This window comes from Garra rufa, chromosome 13 (genome assembly GCF_049309525.1).
Source record: "Garra rufa chromosome 13, GarRuf1.0, whole genome shotgun sequence".
Classification (NCBI taxonomy): Eukaryota; Metazoa; Chordata; class Actinopteri; order Cypriniformes; family Cyprinidae; genus Garra; species Garra rufa.
The window spans coordinates 44,338,388-44,354,710 of NC_133373.1; the positions used below are offsets into that span (position 1 = coordinate 44,338,388).

Genomic DNA, 16,323 nt, shown 5'->3' on the forward strand with positions numbered 1-16,323 from the left:
GGGAAAAAATAAGGTGGATAGTAATAGACAAAATTATAGAAACATAGATTATAGATAAATAGCTTTAAAATGAAAACAATTTTCATGACCATAAGGATTTATTCTGTGTAGCCTAATAAAGGTCGGAATTATAGTTAGCTTATGTTTCGGCATTGGATGCATTGGATATTAATGATAAATCATTGCTGGCTAAGACAAGAAAATGTTATTAATAAAGTGCTTTATGCAATTACTCACTAATTTTACACTACTATCACAAATCTCTTGTAAATTCTAAAAATCTAGTGCTCTCAAATGATTAATTGTGATTAATCACATGGAAAAGAAGTTGTTTACAGTTGTATACAAATACAGTGTATATTTTATTGCATGTACATATAATTTATATTACATATCAATATAAACATAACATATTTGTCTTTAATATATATGTGACCCTGGACCACAAAACCGTCGTATATTTGTGGCAATAGCCAAAAAATACATGTATGGGTCAAAATTATTGATTTTTCTTTTATGCCAAAAAAAATAATAAGTGTGTTGCATGAAGATATTTTGTAAATTTCCTACTGTAAATATATCAAAAAGTTTTGATTAGTAATGTTCATGGCTAAGAACTTTATTTGGACAACTTTAAAGGTGATTTTCTCAGATTTTCTTAGATTCCATTTTTTAATAGTTGTGTCTCATCCAAATATTGTCCTATCCTAACAAACCATACATCAATGGAAAGCTTATTTATTAAACAACCCAGATCATGTATAAATCTCAATTTCAAAAAACCCTTATGACTGGTTTTATGATCCAGGTTCACAAATCCCAAAGTTTGGGATCAGTAAGATTTTTTATGTTTTTTAAAGACGTTTCTTATGCTCATCAAGGCTGAATTTATTTAATAAAAACAGAAAAATACAGGAAAAAATAATATTGTAAAATAATTTAAATTTAAAATAACTATTTTCTAAATGAATATATTTTAAAATGTAATTTATTCCTGTGATACAAAGCCAAATTTTCATCAGCTGTTACTCCAGACTTAAGTGTCACATGATCCTTCAGAAATCATACTAATATGCTGATTTATAATTAAAATTATCAATGTTGGAAACAGTTGAGCTGCTTAATATTTATTTGGAACCTGTGATACTTTTTTTCAGGATTCTTTGATCAATAAAGGTTCAAAAGAACAGCATTTATTTAAAATAGAAAGGTTTTCTAACAATATACACTACTGTTCAAAAGTTTGGGGTCAGTACATTTTTATTATTTCTTTTTGTGAAAGAAATTAATACTTTTATTCACCAAGGATGTGTTAAATTAATAAAAAAAGTGATAGCATAGATTTACATTGATAGAAAAGATTTATATTTTGAATAAATGCTGTTCTTTTTAACTTGTTATTTACCAAAGAATCCTTCAAAATCACAGGTTTCAAAAAAAATAAACAATCCAACATTGATAATTCTAATAATGTCTAATAATCACTGAAGACTGAAGTAACAGCTGATGAAAATTCAGCTTTGCATCACAGAAATTAATTATATTTTAAAGTACTTTAAAATAAAAACCATTATTTTATATTGTAATATTTTATATTTTATATTGTATATTTGCAATATTACTTTTTACTGTGTTTTTGATCAAATAAATGCAGTCTTGATGAGCATAAGAGACTTTTTTTAAACATTACAAGTCTTACTGATCCCAAACTTTTGAGCGGCAGTGTATATGAATGTGTGTGCATTTATATACACATAATAAATAAACAGCACACATACATAAACAAAACTTTTATTTCGGATGCGATTAAAAACAGTCAGCGCCCTCTCTCGTCAAATAGTGTCTGTTTTTTCTTTTCTTTTTTTATTCAAAGAATAATAACATATGTTATCAAAAATGAAAAAAAAGCAAAAGAAAAAAAAGATAAAAAGACAAATAACAAACAAAAATAGTTGCCAAGGGAGGAAAGTATTAAACTTCAAAAACAAAATACAAGATATACATACATGTATGCATATACAAAATCAAATAAACATTGTAAAATTCACAGACTTTCAAAGTTCTTAACGCTTTCTTATTCAGAGTCTTGAATACTGTCGATATAAATATATATGTCAGTCAACAAAACCATTTGTTTTTTATTAGTAAATTTATACTTATGAATGTGAAATTTGGTCAATAGAATGAGTAAGTTAATTAAGTAAAAGTACTGTTCCTGGGTAAATATCATATTCATATATGTAAATGGAAAACATGTAAGCCCTCCTTTAATCTATTTCTTTGTGAGTTTGTAAAAATGTTTCAGAGTTTTAAGTATTTAAAAAATCTAAATAGAAAGTCTGAAACTCTTTGCCTCTCTATCTCCAAATATTTATTATTGTAATATACTTTATTTGATATTTTTCTGTTGATTCTTGCTCTTTGTGTGTGTGTGTGTGTGTGTGTGTGTGTGTGTGTGTGTGTTTCTTTTCCCTTATTCTTACTATAATGTTGTAAATATAATTTTTTTTAAATTATTTTTAGTATTAATGATGGTTGTTCCTTATGTTTGTTCCCTGTGTCGTTATGTACATTTTTGCAATAAAAAAGAAAAAAGTACTGTTCTTCTTTTTTTTTTTTTTTTTTTTTTTTTATTGTGTATAATTCAAATACAAACTTTATCGGCACATTTCAAAAAATTAACACATATTGCTAGTGTTGATACATCAAATTGAAAAAAAAAAACAGAAAAAAAATAAATAAATAAATAAACAAGAAGGGTGAGGGTCTCATTCTAACAGCAAAAATGAGTACAAATTATCAAGGAGATTCTGGGTGTACTGTTCCTCTTTGTCAGGTCAAGTAGCGTCTGCTGTATTTTTGAACGGGAAACGTGACTTTTATTTTGAAAGCGTCACTAGGCGTCTTCCGGCGCAGTCGCAGGTAGTTCGGTTGCACTCGCATCAGGCCTGTGTCGGTGTGTGGCGGTGCCACCGGTGCATCCGGAGCCCAGTGCGTTTCCCCGGCGGTGCGCAACAATGCGGCGCTGGAGATAAAACTTCACCAGCGATGTCAGAGCCCCGAGCTTTCGCGCAACTTTAACCCGACAAGATGTCAGATGTCACCAAGACCGTCCAGAAATGGCACGCGAGTTTTAGAAAGGGCACGGACTTTGATTCGTGGGGGCAGCTGGTGGAAGCCATCGATGAATATCAAATGTAAGTTGCGCATTTTTATCAAAAATAAAAAATACGTATTTGTCGATCTGTGGATCAGAGCTTGTTAAAAGTGAACGGGTGTTTTTTTTTTTTCTTCAAAGAATACAAATACAAACAGAACTTAACGTTACATGGTTAAGTGATACATTGCAAGTACATAAAGTTGCAATTTATTTTTCCGTCACATAGATTTATTTGTAATGTGCATTGTTTGATTTGATGCATGAAATGCATATCCATGAGATGCGGTGAGTAAATAAATAAGTGTTGAGTGTTTGACAGCCTGTTTGCATTATTTTGCGCGCCACACCCTCCAGCACTGGGTGGAGTTTCACTGTCTCAATCTGAACTCATGCCATTTAGGTCAGTGCTGACAACAGATTCAGTGTGTCTGTTCTTCACACCCTACTTTTGACTTTTGCATTTTATTCGTGGATTTAATGTGCATTTCTTTGTGTCAACAACTGCATTACTGTCTGTAAAGAAAAGGACTTTTATTATTTATTCTGTGCAAAACGTTCACTCTTTTAGCAAAATAAGAGGGATCATACAAAATGCATGTTATTTTTTTTATTTAGCACTGACCTGAATAAGACATTTCACATGAAGATGTTTACATGTAGTCCACAAGAGAAAATAATAGTTTATAGTTTGATTCTTAATACTGTGTTGTTGTTGTGTAGTTGAATTATTTTTTTAGAAAAATCCTTCAGGTCCCACAGATTCTTTGGTTTTCCAGCATTTTTGTGTATTTGAACCCTTTCCAGCAATGACTGTATGATTTTGAGGTCCATCTTTTCACACCGAGGACAACTGAGAGACTCCTATACAACTATTACAGAAGGTTCAAACACTCACTGATGCTTCAGAAGGAAAAAACATGCATTAAGAGCCGGGGGTGAAAACTTTTGAACAGAATGGAGATGTGTATGTTTTTCTTATTTTGCCTAAATATCTTTTTTTTTTTTTTTTTTTTTTTTTTTTGCTACAGAAGATACTTGCATGTTTCCCAGGAGACCAAATAAGTAAAATGTACCCTTCATCTTCAAATTCCAAAAGTTTTCACCCCCGGCTCTTAATGCATGGTTTTTCCTTCTGGAGCATCAGTGAGTGTTTGAACCTTCTGTAATAGTTGCATATGAGTTCCTCAGTTGTCCTCAATGTGAAAAGATGGATCTCAAAATCATACAGTTATTTTTGGAAAGGGTTCAAATGCACAAAAAAGCTGGAAAACCAAAGAATTTGTGGGGGTTGAAGGATTTTTGTGAAGGTTTAACTGTTCAGGACAAACAAGGGACTCATGAACAACTATCACTAAACAAAAAAAAAAACAGCTGTGGATCATTCAGGTAACAATACAGTATTAAAAATCAAGGGGATGTTAACTTTTGAACAGGCCATTCAGAATTGGCCGCCATTCAATTCATGAGTTGGAATTTGAATTGAATTGACTCCGCCCCACAGGAAGTTGAATTTGAATTGAATTGACTCCGCCCCACAGGAAGTTGAATTTGAATTGAATTGACTCCGCCCCACAGGAAGTTGAATTTGAATTGGAGTTGGAATGACAGGAAGTCGAATTAAATTCATGGCAATTCAAAGACATTCCACACAGTCATACAACAGAAAGTATGTGTTGAATCTCACATACAATTACATTGATTTTGTAATTTAATAGCATATTAATTTCATTACACATAACTAGTCACTCCTCAACCCTGCATACATTTTGTTCCAACATATAATGATCAAATTCTTGAAATAAAGTACTCCCTCAAAGTTTGATTAGTTTTGTTCAAAATGTAATTTTCATTTCAAAGTAATCAAACAACACAATGTAATCTGTACAAGTAGTTCAAACTAATATCATTTATAGAATATGTAATGAAATCATATCTGACATATATTGTAAAGCTTCATTGTTAAACACTTCACTTATGTATTTGAATTTCTTTGAGTTTGTATTGAATTGCAATTCTGCTTCCTTTCGAATTCGAATTGTAATTCTAGATCCTGTTTTTTACATCAATTCAAATTCAAGAATTGAATTGGAATTTAGGAGTCATTCTCAGTTCAATTCTGAATTGTGCACAAGCCTGATTTGTAAGCAATGATTGTGATGTTTCATCAGACTCGCAAGGCAGCTTCAGAAAGAAGTGCAGTCGTCAAACTCTCATGATTTCACAGAGGAACAGAAGGTAAGTCTGTTTCCCAGAGGTTAACATTACAGCAAAAGCAATTCCACGTTTTAAATTCTATTTATTATTTAGATATTTGTTCTTTTTTTGTGCTCTGGTGTCTTGCTATCTTAAAATATGAATATAAATTATTATTTTTTCAGAAAACCCTGGGGAAGTTCGCAACATGCCTTGAAATGCGAAGTGCAGCCTTACAGGTTAGTATTGTTATGAAATGAATCTTAATGATCATCAGATGAGCTGAGAGTTCATTACTGACAGTTTCTTCAGAAAATGTCCAAATCTAGTTCAACTGATTCTGCTGTTTGTCTTTGTCAGTGCACACAATCTCAAGAGGAGTTCAAGTTGGAAGACCTGAAAAAGCTGGAGCCCAGTATGTACATTAATACACAACTTTTAGTCTAATTTAGGGGTGGGCAATATGAAAAATGTCATATCACGATTTTTTCAGAAATATCACGATTTTATCATGATTCTTTGTGATGTTGGTTTTACTATTTTGCAAGTTGTCTGAGCAGTACAGCCGGACTAATTCACTGTTTCAAAGCCTTAAAAGGTAACAAAATATAAAATAAAAATAATGGCAGATGTTAGGGCAAATTGGGCCTGGATAAAAAATCCTTGTCATTTTTTAATCTTTGTTAGAAAAAATTAAAGATATGCTTAGTTACAAATACAGAAATGTTCAGGTACAGTAGGTGTATTTAGCAGTAGCATTCAAGAAATTGAATGAACAAATATAAATCAAACACTGTATACATAGATTATACACTGACTTTAATTAAAGCAACTGTATTAAAGTTCTTCAGTTGAAAGCTTAGTTTTTTATTAGCTAACCATCACCCAAAAATTACAATTCTGTCATCATTAACTCATTCTCAAGTTTTTTTTTTTAAATAAAACATGTTAAACAAAACTTATTTTGAAGAATGTGGGTAACCAAACAGTTGCTGGTCTTCATAGTTTTTGATTTATTTTTAGTTATCCACATCCTTCAAAATATCTTTATTTGTGTTCATCTAATCATTTGAGGAACATTTATTTGTTCATCTCTCAATCAGAATTGGATTGCATTGCATTATATGTTTGGATCATTTCAATCCCATCTTACTAAGACATATTATTGGAGATATTGGGCGACCACTGATATTTACATCACTTTATGTCAGTGTCTGCAGTGGTATGTGAAAGTTTGGGAATCCCTTGTAGAATCTGTGAAAATGTGAATAATTTTAACAGAATAAGAGAGATCATACAAAATGCATGTTATTTTTTTTATTTAGTACTGTCCCGAGTAAGATATTTTACACTGAACCGTTAAACTGAGCACTGTTCTTCAGAAAAAATCCTTCAGGTCCTGCAGATTCTTCATTTTCCAGCATCTTTTGCATATTTGAACCCTTTCCAGCAGTGACTGTATGATTTTGAGATCCATCTTTTCACACTGAGGACAACTGAGGGACTCAAACACAACTATTAAAGAAGGTTCAAACATTCACTGATGCTCCAGAAGGAAACACGATGCATTAAGAGCCGGGGGTGAAAACTTTTTGAATTTGAAGATCAAGGTAAATTGTACTTAATTTGTCTTCCGGGAAACATGCAAGTAGTAACGAAAGGCAGTACTAAATGGAAAAAAAAAAATGATATTTCAGCAAAAGAAGAAAAATTTGAGGACAACTGACATCTTCATTTTGTTCAAAAGTTTTCACCCCCCGGCTCTTAATGCATCGTGTTTCCTTCTGGAGCATCAGTGAATGTTTGAACCTTTTTTAATAGTTGTGTTTGAGTCCCTCAGTTGTCCTGAGTGTGAAAAGATGGATCTCAAAATCATACAGTCACTGCTGGAAAGGGTTCAAATATGCAAAAGATGCTGGAAAATGAAGAAGGATTTTTTCTGAAGAACAGTGCTCAGTTTAACTGTTCAGAACAAACAAGAGACTCGTGAACAACCATCACAAAACAAAAAAACAATCGTAGATCGTCCAGGTAACCACACACAGTAATAAAAACTAAGGTTTCTCAAACTTTTGCAGGGGGTTATTTTAATAATTTCAGCTATTATTTTGTATTGTGGACTATATGTAAACATCTTTGATGTAATATATCTTACTCAGGACAGTACTAAATAAAAAATAACATGCATTTTGTATGATCTCTCTTATTTTGTTAAAATTATTCACATTTTCACAGATTCTACAAGGGATTCCCAAACTTTCGCATACCACTGTATATAAAATGTAATCACCTTTTGTCCATATAAATATCAGCATCTGCACCAAATTGCATATTTTCACTATTATTTTCATACAAACCTGATGTGTAAAATATAATAAGACAAAAAACACACACATGCAAACTTGTTTATATTTGGTCTAAAGGTTCAGTAAATTGTTGCATTAAAAAAAAGTCTAATATGTGACTCTGACCACAAAACCAGTCCATTTTTGGAAATTGAGATTTAGAAATCACCTGAAAGCTGAATAAATAAGCTTTCCATTGATGTTTGGTTTGTTAGGATAGGACAGTATTCGGTCGAGATGGAATCGAAGGGTGCAAAAATATCTAAATATTGAGAAAATCGCCTGCAAAGTCGTCCAAATGAATTTCTTAGCAATGCATATTACTAATCAAAAAATTAAATTTAAAATTTTTATGGTAGAAAATGTCATGGAACATGATCTGTACTTAATATCCTAATGATTTTTGGCATAAAAGATAAAATGATAATTTTGACCCATACAATGTATTATTGGGTATTGCTACTTAAGACTTAAGGTTTTGTGGTCTATAAAAGGAGTTTATATATCACTGCTATTCCTCTGTTTCTCCACAGTTATTAAGAACATTCTGACTTACAACAAAGATTTCCCTTTTGATGTCCAACCAGTGCCTTTGAGGTAATTCTTTAGTGTTTATTTATAGAATGGATAGTTCCGGTTCTGCGTGCTGATTGGTCAATCCAGCATTCCATTTATAACATAGTGCTTCCTAGGGCTGCTCGATTTTGGCGAAAATCATAATCAGGATTATTTTGGTCAATATTGTAATCACGATTATTTAACACGATTATGACTGGGTCCAAAACTTTATATTAGTGATTAATTTAAAGAATACTTTTATGCAAGTCTAAAGTAGTCTAACAATACTACAGAAATTGAATGTAATTATTTGAATGTAAAATAAAGCAGCGTCTTCACTGTAATAGTTAAACATGCTTTGTTTCGTATTAAAACTACAAAAGTCCTTCATTCAAAAGCAGTGAGTGATTTTTCTCTTTGTATTCTTACGTTTTATTGATATTAAGCACAGAGACGGCAGAAGGAATATTATTTGTTGCCCCTTTAAGAGCCACACGAATCCAATATACTGTTAGACGTGTATCATAACTGTTTATGATCATTTAAGACATAACTGAGAATGGTTTAGATGAATAATCATGATTATTTAACACGATTATGACTGGGTCCAAAAAGATAGCAATACAAGAGAAAAAGATACTAATGAAAAATAAATACTGAATACTTTTATGCAAGTCCAAAGTAGTCTAACAGCCTACTACAGAAATTAAACGTAATTATTTGAATGTAAAATAAAACTCACTGAAGGAGTTAAACGCTTTGTTTCTTATTAAAACTACAAAAGTCCTTCATTCAAAAGCAGTGAGTGATTTTTCTCTTTGTATTTTTACGTTTTATTGATATTAAGCACAGAGACGGCAGAAGGAATATTATTTGTTGCCCCTTTAAGAGCCACACGAATCCAATATACTGTTAGACGTGTATCATAGCTGTTTATGATCATTTAAGACATAACTGACAAGGGTTTACTTGAATAATCACCAAGCGCCTCAATTTGAAATTTTTTTTGCGTGTATTTAACTGTTTAGGCGCACCTTGAGCTAAAAGATAACTTTAGTTACATGTCTGTGTCTGTCTCTGAGCGCATACACAGAATAGCAGTTCTGAACATTAAAGAAACATTAATAAATCAAGCACATCCTGTTTTATGAAAGTAACGTTACATGATTTGCATGTGAAATTAGGCTTTTATGGAGGAGCGAAAGCACACCGCTGGAAAGGCGTGCAATAACCATTTTATCTCGATTACTGTATTTTCATGATCGTGTGAAGCAGAAATCGAAACTGAATTTCGATTAATTGCACAGCCCTAGTGCTCTCATATTAATATACTTCGTTCCAATAGAATTTGAGTTTTTCTGCTGCAGTGACTGATCATTAATTCTGTGTGTTTAGGAAGATTCTTGCACCAGGTGAGGAGGAAAACCTTGAGCTCGAGGAGGAGCTGGACGCTGGGACTGGAGCAGGTTCAACTCCGTCATTCCCTTCAAGGGTTCCAGGTGATTCACTTCATAGTGTGTGACGTTCAGCTGAGCTTACTTTGATGCACTTCTTGTTACGGACATGATCAGCCTTAAATATGATTTTTCAACTTTGAAAATAGAGCTGCAAAATGATTCGTTGCAATTAATTGATTTAAGAAAGAAGTTTATGTTTGCATACTATGTGTGTGTGCTGTGTATATTTATTATGTGTATATATTAATACACACACATGCATGTATACATCAAGGAAAAATCTGTTAGATTTATATGTAAAATATTTATATGTATATATAATATGTGACCCTGGACCACAAAACCAGTCATAAGGTTAAATTTGACAAAACTGAGATTTATACATCATATGAAAGCTCAATAAATAAGCTTTCTATTGATGTATGGTTTGTTAGGATAGGACAATATTTGGCTGAGATACATCTATTTGAAATCAGAAATCTGAGGATGCAAAAAAATAAAAAAGACTGAGAAAATCACCTTTAAAGTTGTCCAAATTAGGTTCTTAACAATGCATATTACAAACCAAAAATTACATTTTGATATGTTTACAGTAGGAATTTTACAAAAAATCTTCATGGAACATGAACTTTACTTAATTTCTTAATGATTTTTGGCATAAAAGAAAAATCTAAAATTTTGACCCATGCAATGTATTTTTGGCTATTGCTACAAATATACCCCAGCAACTTAAGACTGGTTTTGTGGTCCAGGGTCACATATAAATTCTATATGGGTCAAAGACAAAATACGGTTTGAGCATAAAATACATTAAGTGTAACACTGCTTTAAATAGTTTTTCCCAAAAAAATTGTAAAAAGTGTTCTGTTTAATTTAATTGCCTTTTTGTTTTTGTTTTTCTGAGCAAAAAATCATACATTTTCCCCTAATTTACAGAAGACACCTACTAAAATGTCATTCAGTGCTAGTCTTGTCAGTCATTTTTGCAACAAAAATCAATTTATGACATTAAAAGACTAATTACATTCACCCCAAATACTAAGTAATACTTTTGTAAATTTGCCACTATCCTAGGTTTTGTCCATTTTTCAGTAATTGTTTTTACTTCTTTAAAAAAACGAAATGTAACATGCTCCCTTATTCTTTTATATATTTTAATATGTACAAGTCAGAATAAGCATGTTGTTTGAATTTTAACAGGAATATTGTGACTCTGAATGACAATGTAACATTAATTCGACCAAATTTTGACATTTTATTCTCCAAAAACCTATTTGAAACTTTAAAAGTAGACATTTTACTTGCATTTAATGTGCTTTCTATGGACATAAAGTCACTTTTGTAAATTTCTTTTGATGTGGACATCTTAACGCCTTTGATCCACAAGTGTTTACATTCAAAAAAATTTTTTTAAATATGTGACCCTGGACCACAAAACCAGTCTTAAGTCGCTGGGGTATATTTGTAGCAATAGCCAAAAATACATTGCATGGGTCAAAATTTTTGATTTTTCTTTTATGCCAAAAATCATTAAGAAATTAAGTAAAGTTCATGTTCCATGAAGATTTTTTGTAAAATTCCTACTGTAAACATATCAAAATGTAATTTTTGATTAGTAATATGCATTGTTAAGAACCTAATTTGGACAACTTTAAAGGTGATTTTCTCAGTCTTTTTGATTTTTTTGCATCCTTAGATTTCTGATTTCAAATAGATGTATCTCGGTCAAATATTGTCCTATCCTAACAAACCATACATTAATACCACACACATAGATTACCACACACATAGATTGCAAACATAAACTTTTATTTTGAATCGATTCATCGCAACTATTTTATTTTATTTGTTTTGCAGCTCTACTTAAAAATCAGGCAAATACTCTCAATCAAATAATCAAATGCTCTCTAGAATCCATAGTGTCCCGCCCCCTACACTATAAATAGACATTGAAGCTTTTGGCTATTTTTAAAAGTGGGCAGGGCTGTTGGATATGTCCCTCCCTGTTTTCCTGTTTCAGTTAAAATTGCGTCACCTCAGAAAACTGCTGCATGTTTCAAGGCACTTCAGTGGAGCTTTAATGAAAGTTTGATGTCTTTGACAGGTACACTGTTGCCACGGTTACCCTCAGAGCCTGGAATGACTTTGCTGACGCTGACGATAGAGAAGATCGGTCTGAAAGACGCAGGACAGTGCATTGACCCGTACATCACAGTCAGCGTTAAAGGTAGGGCTTCACTTCCAGAACAAAAACTTACAGATAATGTACTCAGCCCCTTGTCTGTTTTCCTTCAGTCGTAAAGAAATAGTTTTTTAAGGAAAACATTTCAGGATTTCTCTCCATATAGTGGACTTCTATGGTGCCCATGAGTTTGAACTTCCAAAATGCAGTTTAAACGCAGCTTTAAAGGCTCTAAACGATCCCAGCTGAGGAAAAAGGGTCCCATCTAGTGAAACGATTGGTTATTTTCTAAAAAAAATTACAGTTTATGCACTTTTTAACCACAAATGCTTGTCTTGTCTAGCTCTGTGATGCACAACTCTTTGTATTCCCGTTCAAGAAAGTTAGGGTATGTCGAAAAACTCATTTCATTTTCTCCTCCAACTTCAAAATTGTTCTACATCACTGTTTTACCTTTTTTGTAAAGCAGTTTTGTTTTTGACAACCATCTTAGATTTAGTCTTAGTCTTAGTCTTTTGGACTAAAATGCTTCTAAGTTTTAGTCAAATTTTAGTCACTTCTATATGTGATAGTTTTAGTCCAATTTTAGTCAACGAAAAGTCAAAAAGGTTTTAGTCTAGTTTTAGTCAAAAAAGGGGGGAAAGTAGTCTTTTAACAAATTAATGTAGGTCAGTAAGTATTTTGCTGTTGGGTAGTGTCACTTATAAGTTCTGAAAATAGCAGATCTAGTTCAACACAATGTGAGCTTCCGGATCGACTATTTTCACCAATAATTACAATAATGAAGGAATGTTTTAGAACATAAAAGACAAACAAGGATGGAATGCTAAAACGGCTTGCCATAGCGTCAGATACTTTTTAAGTTTTAATTGGCATGCAGAATAAGCGGAAATGTCTGACGGACCACCCACTAACATTTTCGTCTATTCTCGTCTCGTCAACGAAAACTAACACGCGTCTCGTCAAGTTTTAGTCATCAACGAGCCATTTTTATCTCGTCATCGTCTCGTTAACGTCATGAAAAAAAGTGGCGTCAACGAAATGATTTCGTCATCGTTGACAAACAACACTGTTGTAAAGACAAAAGAAGAAAAACTTTCTTCACACGTTTGCTTTGTAAACACTGGGTCGGTACCCTGGAAATCCAGAGGTCTCGCGAGAGCACAATTTGAATCGTCTCTGCAAGACACTCTGGCATCGAGCAATGATGCACGTTACTGCATTGCATAAGCAGTTCTGGGAACCAATCAAATCGGTGTATCTGATGTAGGCGGGCCAGAAGTGAGCTAAGCTGATGACGACAGGAATCATTTAGTAAACATTGAAAGATGGCTACAGATGAACACCAGTTGTTTGAAACGGCTTTGGCCGCTACAATGAAGGAGTTAGACTTGGCTTTTCATATAAAAGATGAACAGAAAACCGCGCTCGAATCGTTCCTTTGCAAGAAGGACGTTTTTGCTGTTTTGCAGACTGTATTGTTGTGATTGGTCGCGGCGTTATCCAATTGCGTGCAGTGAGAGTTTCAAATGCATGCTTTGTGCCGCCCCTCGAGTTAGGTCCTTTTCATTGCTCGATGCCAGACCCTTAATCTTAATAGATTAGGGTCTTAATCTTAATAGATTAGGGTCTGGATTTTTTCCAGGCTACTGGGTCGGTACTTCTGCAGCGATGTTGGACGATTTTGAAGTTAGAGGAGAAAATGAGATGGGAGTTTTTTGACATACCATAACTGTCTTGAACGAGCATTTCAGGTTAAAAATATAGAATTTGTAATATTTTTAGAAAACAATCAATTGTTTCTAGATAAGGCCATTCTTTCTCGGCTGGGATAGTTTAGAGCACTTGAAAGCTCAAACTCATGGGCACCATAGAAGTCCACTATATGGAGAGAAACCCTGAAATGTTTTCCTCCAAAAAAACTAAAGGCTACAACTAAAACTAATCCTATGTCATATCAGGTCTGTCTTAACATTTTTCTAACATGTTTATATTTCCTTTTGATTAGATCTGAACGGTATAGACTTGAACCCGGTTCAGGACACGCCAGTGGCCACGCGGAAGGAGGACACATATATTCATTTTAGCGTGGATGTGGAGATCCAGAAACATCTAGAAAAACTACCAAAAGGTCTTAAAGGGATAGTTTACCCAAAAACTGGTTGAAAATATGCTCCATCGAAGATGTAGATGAGTTTGTTTCTTCATCAGATTTGGAGCTTCCATTATTGGATCCCTTTGCAGCGAATGGGTGCCGTCAGAATGCGAGTCCAAACAGTTGATAAAAACATCACAGTAATCCACACCAATCCAGTCCATCAGTTAACATCTTGAGAAGACAAAAGCTGCACGTTTGTAAGAAACAAAGCCATCATTAAAGCTTTTTTAACTTCCATCTAAAGTGTGAATCCATCATAACACTTCCTTCAGTTAAAAACATTTTTGTTTAGAGCTGTTTTGGCTTCTAAACTGTGCATATTTCTCTCCTGATTCAGACCAAACAACTTTTCTTTACTGGAGGAAGCTTTATTATGGACTCATGTTTTAGTTAAAATGTCTGAATGATGGGTTTGTTTCTTACAAACACACAGCTTTTGTCTTCTCAAGATGTTAACTGATAGATTGGAGTGGTGTGGACAACTTGTGATGTTTTTATCAGCTCTCATTCTGACGGCACCCATTCACGGCATGGTATCCATTGGTGACCAAGTAATGAAATGATCTGATGAAGAAACAAACTCATCTACATCTTGCATGAAAACTCGAGAAATTGTGTATGAAATATTTCAGTGCTTGATTATTATTGCGTTGGTCTCTTCTTTAGGCGCAGCTATTTTCTTCGAATTCAAACACTACAAACCCAAGAAAAGATTCACTAGCACAAAGTGTTTCGCTTTCATGGAAATGGATGAAATCAAACCAGGTCCCATTGTTATAGAACTGTGAGTAGCAGTTATTTAAAGTTTGTTGCATCTACTATGTTCAATCATTAATACAATCTGATTTTAGGTACAAGAAACCGACTGACTTCAAAAGGAAAAAACTCAACCTCCTGACGAAGAAACCACTTTACCTGCACCTTAACCAGGCTTTGCACAAAGACTAAACAAAGATCTTTGACTGACAGTAGAGGTTATATTTCTCGGATATGTTTGGTGCATCACCTCTCACATTCCTTGCAATATCGGACACTTTTCTTCATATCTCCAGTCTGAAGTTTGGGACACAGCCTGATGTCTCCGTGGCGCTTCATCTGAGAGACAGAGACTAGTGTTTGAAATGGAAACTGTTTCAGAAACTGAATTGTGTACAAATGCTTTGTGTGATGAAAACAGATGGATATAACTTGGATATAACATCCCCATTGGTTTTTATATTTTTATCACATTAAAGAAACCGCTCACCCATTATCTTCCAAAACTGTATGCTGTTATAATTCCAAAATGCAATCTTAGTTTACAGTCTAATAAAGATTAAAACAAGAAAGCAGCATTTAAAACATACAAATAATCCATTTTATGTTTTCTGAAGCCATGCAAAAGCTCTGGATAATAATATTAAACTGTTATTCGGTGGAAATATCTGATATTGCTAAAAGCAATTCAGCGGTTTGATTCTTAAAATCGATTGAATCTGATTTGAACTTGGTTTTTTGGAAAAACAGCATACAATTTTGTAATTATGTGAGGGTGACTAAATAATGACAGGAAGTTAACTTTTGGAGTAAGTATTCCTTTATAAATGTTGTTTAACAGAAGTTTATTGCTTTTATTGAATATCTGCATCGCTTGCTAATGCTACATACATGGACTACACGATGAAATCCCTGAAAAACAACACTAAACTTCTCAAATATATTAATATGTTGGTTTTTTGAGATTTATTTAGATGTTTATCAACTGTTTTTTCCACAGAAGTGTTGGGTAGCTGCAAATTTAGCATAACTTTTCTTTAAAATTGTTGTTTGGCTTATTAATATCACTGGAAATATATCACAGTGACCTCCTTAAATAGTATTTCAGAGGTTTAACTCAGTATGAATCAGAAAAGCCAGTAAATATGAACTTGACCATGTTCAGCATTAGCATCTCAGATTTGTAATTAGCTCCACACTTTGCTCTTTGATGAATCGCTCAGTCTGATTAGTTTGAGAAAATTAACGTTACGTACTTCAGGATTTGTTTCTCAAACTGTTTTTAACCAAGTTTACTAAAAGATTTCTGACGACGTTTGACATGAGCTAGGCTAAGAGGGCTAGGCTAGCGCTCGGTTTGGAGACTAGCCTAACTTTTACTGCTTCGTTTTATCAGTTTTATTGTCACAGGAATGTGAAGACTTTATACGTCATCATGTTGTTTAATCATGGCGTGTATTATTACACAGCTTTTTTGAATGTCTCATTTCTAATAAATGACAATGCTGCTTGAA

The 16,323-nt window shown here is 33.2% G+C and overlaps 1 protein-coding gene across 1 annotated transcript; it reads left to right on the forward strand.

Annotated features, from left to right (window-relative positions):
• The first annotated feature begins 2,931 nt into the window (after positions 1 to 2,931).
• On the forward strand, positions 2,932 to 16,323 carry aida (axin interactor, dorsalization associated). The gene is made up of 10 exons (XM_073816522.1): positions 2,932 to 3,197; positions 5,329 to 5,395; positions 5,539 to 5,592; positions 5,714 to 5,768; positions 8,232 to 8,295; positions 9,652 to 9,755; positions 11,818 to 11,940; positions 13,904 to 14,026; positions 14,720 to 14,837; positions 14,905 to 16,323. Exons 1-10 carry the CDS (start codon positions 3,091 to 3,093, stop codon positions 14,999 to 15,001), a joined length of 912 nt encoding a protein of 303 aa, XP_073672623.1. The 5' UTR covers positions 2,932 to 3,090; the 3' UTR covers positions 15,002 to 16,323.